Source organism: Curcuma longa, chromosome 8 (assembly GCF_044706935.1).
Source record: "Curcuma longa cultivar G26 ecotype Majalengka, Jawa Barat chromosome 8, ITB_CL_G26_1.1, whole genome shotgun sequence".
Lineage (NCBI taxonomy): Eukaryota > Viridiplantae > Streptophyta > Magnoliopsida > Zingiberales > Zingiberaceae > Curcuma > Curcuma longa.
The window spans coordinates 13,608,751-13,615,375 of record NC_133868.1 but is presented as its reverse complement, the minus strand read 5'-3'; the positions used below and the strand labels follow the sequence as shown (position 1 = coordinate 13,615,375).

General features: G+C 35.4%; 1 protein-coding gene across 1 annotated transcript; it reads right to left on the bottom strand.

The window, feature by feature from the left end:
* Positions 1-654: 654 nt before the first annotated feature.
* Positions 655-6,088, bottom strand: LOC141833258 (GATA transcription factor 26-like). The gene is made up of 5 exons (XM_074720659.1): positions 5,981-6,088; positions 4,107-4,472; positions 2,645-2,943; positions 2,435-2,555; positions 655-1,425 (listed from the first exon to the last, which is right to left on the bottom strand). Exons 1-5 carry the CDS (start codon positions 6,018-6,020, stop codon positions 1,034-1,036), a joined length of 1,218 nt encoding a protein of 405 aa, XP_074576760.1. The 5' UTR covers positions 6,021-6,088; the 3' UTR covers positions 655-1,033.
* Between the last annotated feature and the right edge of the window lie 537 nt (positions 6,089-6,625).

Here is a 6,625-nt window from a genome sequence, read left to right as displayed (position 1 = left end):
CAATGGGACTTTGCCGAACAACTCTAATGCTCTCTGATTTTCCTTTAGTATGCATAGATCCAGCCACACCATCCAGGTCAAACGGTGAGGTGGACAGCATCCCTGCCTCAACATGCATCTCAGTCGTAGATCTTTACCTCATTGTTGCCGCCCCTACACCCTAATGACTTAAGGATTAGAGGGACTTTGTCAAACAACACCAATGCCCTTTGATATTTCCTCTAGTGCGCACATGCCACACTGTCCAAGTCAAACCATGAGGTGCAAACCGGACAAAGAGAAGATATTTTAAAAGATAAGGGTGTGGTGAGAGAGAAAGAAAAGAAATTATAACTTTGATACAATGTCAAAATTAAAAATTGTATTAACTTGAAAACTTATCTAATCCATAAAATTCTAACCCTTTTTTATAAATTAATAACACAACTCATTCTTCATAAAATAATTTTTTAAAATAAAAATCCTAAAATCTCTAACAAGCTTATCTAAAAAAACAAACCAAACTAATTTGATAAAATCCTTATTCATGTTTCCCGTAATTCTTCTAACCTAGATCAATCAATTCTTTCACTTTTAAAGTTACCCACACAACCACCAGACACCAGTAGAAGGCACAATGGCAGTAAGAACATACAACAGTAATGAATCCCTCTCTCTATAATATCAGGTCATCCACAATGGCATAATTAATACCTTAGTCATACTCTGCACTTTGTATGACAGAGCGCTTGTTGATGAGTATTACATTCTTTTATTGGAGTACAGACAATTCTACAACTCCAATCCTTCATCGTTTATACAAAATACAAATGCTCTTTAACTCTCAGTTATATTACAACTATCTTGCAGGCTATACAAGAAAGAAACTAGCCCACGCCATTGCAATTGTCAGCTTTCAGTGTACTTGAAATAAGTAGACTGAAATATTTTGTAGGAAAAACAAGGGGAACTAACACATCATTTTTGGCAAGTCCTCTAGTTATGTTGAACGGGAAATGAGTCATCGGGCTACACTAGTCTTATTGCTTGTTGACTATTTATTGGTGAAACTAGAAGCTGGGATGTCAGATATATCAATGACACTTTTGGTTGATGATCCATCTCGATTGGCTTTCTTCATCCATGGATGGTACAAGAGTTCTGCTTCAGCAAATGATGTGCCTGTAGGAACATCTAGAAGTATGTCACTTTCAGAGCTGTTGGCAATGAACTGTATTGGAGATGAGAAGGTGGAGGTTTTATCAGGAAGAGCTGAAGCAACTCTTTTAGGACTGAAGCAAACCCTGTCATGGTGAGCAAATTTCCCTGGAACATCAATTACTTTGGTGAGCAGACTGGAGTCCAACTGAGTTGAGCATTTGGAAGGTGGGTTCATAACCCCAGAATGGCACACTCGTTTAGGACTTTTCACAGTGCTCTTCAAATCTGAAATTCATGGCACAACGATTGAGAGTAATGGGGAGTCAAGATGTTCATTTAGCTCATTTTTAACAATCATGAGACAGTAGTTTATGGTATCCATGTCCCACCTCATGGCACAACATTCATTTCTCAACTGTTTGAGATCTACCACACTTCATGTTATCCCATATTAAGTTGACCATGTTAATATATGTCTTGTCATTTCACTATATAACCCTTATGGATTATGCTTCCTAAAGTAATATGAGATATATATTAATATTCTCATATTTGCTGCATTTATTATGAACACATTCATAAATCATGGCTAGTCGACTTATGTGGGAATCATTTCCAAGTTCCAATTGAATATGCAACTCATACTAGTATCAGCAAAGTAATTGATATCAGTATCAAACTAATGTCGATAAAGAGAAATTTACAGTATTATGTTGAAGTTGATTATCATTTGAAGTGGCATAGACATGAAACTCTGAAACTCCAACGAGTACAACAATGAAGGAAGCTATAAAACTAGTGTCCAATGGAGGAATAAAAATTCCTTTGCTCCATTTTATGGCTAAAAAAGGAAAAAAAAAATTAAAACATTTAGTTGGATCATTCTCAAAAATGGGCTTATAGTCAGGCTATGGTATTTTGTAAGAACTACTCATCTCCCAGACAACTGCAACTTTGCAAGATGGGGTTGGCTATAGCCGTTGGTTCTGATGTACTAATAAGAAAACCAAGGGTTGGAAGAAAAAGAAAAAATCAGGTTCTGAGAGGAAATTCTTGGATTGATTTTGGTGGATTTGGTTGGAGAGGAACAAACAAAATTTCAAAGTCCTCCACAGCTCCACCGATGGTTAATTGAGATGTATCTTTAATGTAACTAAAATCTGGTCCCATGTATACCCACCATTAGCTCTAAATTACTGCCTCTTTGACACTACCTTCTAGTGGGTAACCATTTGACCAGTCTTTCAGAAAAAGAAATGGTGTACTTGTTGGTAGAAACATATAAGAGAAAAACCTGAATGGATCTGCTTTTGCCTGTCATGCTTCCTTTTAAGAGATGGCAAATTGGGAAGGCCAGGAAGATTTTGAGTGATTAGTCTATCATTTCCCCCATAAATCTTTTTAGACAGTGCCTCCTACAAAGTGAAGGAGCATACTTCATTATATTAGTACCAGGAGGCAACATTTGCTTGCTTAATGAAGTAGCTGGACCTGAATAACTTACATTGGTAATGTATGATTTATCCACTGGAAATGAGCTAGCTTCTGATTCCTCCTCTATTGATTTTGAACTTGTAGTTTTAATGAGTACACTTCCATACCCAATCTCGGTTGAACCAAGTGGGGTACTGCTGCTATAAAGCAGATCATCTTCTGAGGTTCTGGACTGATTAGAAGCCTGTTCTTCATGCCATATAGAACATAATTCTTTTGTGAGTTTCTCAACAGAAAGTTTTGGGTGAGCAACAACTGATCTTTTCGTGGAAGGAACCAGTGAATCACAGACATTTGATTGCACTGAACCTGCAAAGCAACTCAAAATGTATTGAACCACAACGTACAGATTAGATTGATGATTCAGTGTGTAATCTAACACTAACAAAGAAGAAGCTCCAAAGATTGGGTGTTGAAAATCAAAGCTGATCCCTTATTGTTGGCTACAAGATTACTGTTTTCCAAATATCATGTACAAGATGCATTTGATCATCCATATAGTACATTTGACCAAACAGTTCTAGCATTAATCATTAGCTTTACATTGGCAGAAGAATATTAGTATTGATCATTAACCGTGCAATGGAAGATGAATACTAACACTGACATACAAAAGGATGATTTGTAAAACTCTTCTAGCTTCCTGACAAGTACTTAAAGTTAAAAAGAACTGCAGAAGACACCAGATACAGGAAGAAATCAGAAATTATACATCTCTTGGAGATTGCTAATTAAACTTTACAATAGATATAATTGAAAGAATTTTGTATTTTCCATTGCCTGATTTATCAAAATCTTTATTCATAAGAGTACCAATGAAGATTTTTTGTTTTTTGTTTTTTTTTTCAAATTTAGCATCTGATAGACATTAACAGTTGATAGGCTAGCAGAATAGATTATCCATTCCAAATGGTCAAGTGGATGAAATGTTTAAAAAAATCATATCATGACAAAGTATTCTGAATTTTAATTTAAAAAAAAAATCATAGAAGTTAAGATAAACTGGGGAACCTATTTCAGATGAGAAAGTAGCACATTATTGATTTTCAATGTACTTGTTCCAAGGGCTTAGATCAACTATTGGAAAACAGTAAAAGTATGATCACAACTCTCATGGAAACCAATGCAAATTCAAATGCAACAGAGATCACATAACATCAAGCCATTGATGAGTTGATAAATGTATTGCAACTGTGTTCTTGCTATATGGATCATAGGTTAGAGGAAAAAGTATAGGCTACCAGCCAATACCAATATGGGAATAATTTGTCCTCAAATGTCCTCAGGAGTCAAGATAGAAGAAACCACAATGTGAAAGCAAGTGTTATTTGGAATTGTTTCTTTTGTGACACCAAAGATGAAAAAGAATATGAAGTAGAAATTCAAGAGTAAGCAATCATCCAAGTATCAAACTATTTATTGTTTGAGAGGGTGGCATGAGAAAGGTAGTGAGTATATGGCTTATAGGGTACCTGTTACCTTGCTGGCATCATCATTGCCAAAGTATAAACAACTTTCTGAACCTGATATGGCTGATCCAGAACTTGATCGATTGCTTGTATCACCCTCCACAAATTTACAGAAATTCTGATCCCAAAATTGCATATCACATTCACTTTCCAATTTGCATGGGCTTTGCTTGTTGTTATGCAACTTCTGTTCTTTAGGTTTGAAGGTTACACTTCCAATTTTTGGAGCTTTTAACTCATCAGCATCAAAATCTTCCCGAGCATGTAGTGGAATGTAGTTTATCAATGAACCCTTGGTTCTCCACCTGGAACCACATGCATTGCATAGAACAGGTTTCTCGGGTGGTCCATTCCTCCATAGAGGAGTGCCTATCAACATTAAGTTTTAATGAGGATATCACATATAAATGTAATAGTAATTTAAATCTAGCAATTATGTTGCCTTCAGACAATCTAAAAGCAAATTTTTTGTGCAACGAATTGTCTAACGTTGCAAAAACAAATGATTATGTATATCATAACCGTACCAACATGATAAACCTTTTGAAAGTAATAACCAAGTAACAACCACTCTGCCTAATCAAGAATTAAGAAGTACCCTTTTAGAAATCAAAGGCCTAAATCCTCTGAGTTTGTTTGTTCAGCTTTTGATAATCTTTAGACAATAAATGAAAATATTTAAAATTATTGAATAATAATTATAGTCTTAACTATACCTGTAGCATGACCTATTACCTATGTGTACAACAAGGCATGGCATGTCATAATTATCCAAAAAATCGTAAGTCTTAGTAATGAAAAAAGGCACATGTATTTTGGTCCCAAAATCAAAAAATGGTGCTTGAAAATTTAGAGCAATGAACAGTTCGATTAAAAAAACATTCAAATTGTTAGGTATCAATTGTGAAATGAAATGACAAAACACACATAGCCTGAGAAAATAACCTTCAATAAATAAAAAATGGCATTCCTGGAAGAGAATGCAACATGAAACAACCCTATCGACGAAAAATGTGAAGCAGAAATTTAGACTCAGAAAGACACCAGCTCACCTATAAAATCTTGGCAGGTTTTACATTCATTTGAAGTTGAGAATCAGTTGAAAAAGGCAATGAGTGATTACTTCAGAATGAGAAAACTGATTTCATTTAATCGGATGATGCATGAATTCTAATAGTTGAATGTTAAGATTTTTAGCCGGTTTCCACGTTATAGACAAGTGAAGCATCTGGGAAGTCACTCCAACCAAAAGGCTAAAAGAAAACCTCTGCATAATTCGCAATATCGGTTGCAGGTCACTCTTAAGATGCTGAATAACATGCACAGCCATTTCAAGAATCTCTCTGTCTGGATATGTAGTGGTCAGAGAAAACTGTGGGATTATCATCAATTAAAAGTGTACAAGCTAAGCTTGGTTTTCAATAACGAAAGGGGGAGAACTATTGAAACTAAGCATAAAATTTGATTAGATTCAGTTTTTTTAATATCACACAGAAACAATTCATCCTCTCCCCAGCAAGCTGCGGAAAGAACAGACAAAGAAAACTGCACAAACAAATCAACAAGACAGAAAAGAACCAACATAAGCCATTTGATTGCTACCAATAACAAGGAAACCTTAGACAATAAAACGTATTCGACAAAGTTCCCATACTGTCATCCAGCAGTAAGCAAGACTCCAAAGAGAAAATTAACAGGAAGAACAAGTAATACACATTAACCCATAATTACGCATCAATCCTCAAACAATTTGTCAAACAAGAAATATATATAATACCCAAAAGAAAAACTACAAATAAAAGAAGGAAAGAAAGAAAGAAATCTGATAGGAGGAACGAAGATCTAGAATAGGTCAAAATATAGAGAAAGAAGCTCACTTGTGACTCCGCAATGGCAGCAAGGTCCTTGCTTTCCCATTCGCACTCTTTCCTTTTCCCTTCCACTTGCTAATTCCAATAGAAATTCCTCACAGAAGAAGAAGATGGAAAAAAAGAGAAAAAAATAATTTTATGTAAAAATTTGTGCTAAATTTAGGTATTCCTCTACAATATCTTGTTTGCCAACATCACTTTAGAGTCTTGAAAATCGCTCACGACAAGAGCTTTTTTTTCCAAGACAAAGCTCCTGAATTTTTCTCTCAAGTCCAAGAAGGCACCAAGAAGAGAGAGGGGACAGGGAAAGAGACTAGGGAGAAAAAAATGGCAGGGAGAAGTGGGAGAGTAGATTGGAATATGTGCAATCCAAGGGCAGAAGGGAAGGGAGTAGGCCAATGGGCAATCAATTTAATGGTGAGGAAACAAGGAGAGAAGGTGAATAAGTTGGCAAGGCATTTAATTTTTAATTTTCTTCTTTATTATTTTGTCTTAATCTCTCTTGCTCTGCCTGCATAGAAAATGGGTGAGGAGGAACCCTTACATGCAAAAGACTTCCTCCCTAGCCTTCCATACAAAATGATAAAACCTAATATTATTTTCTAAAAATATTGATATTATGAAAAAAAAAGTCAAGTTGCTCATTTGAGA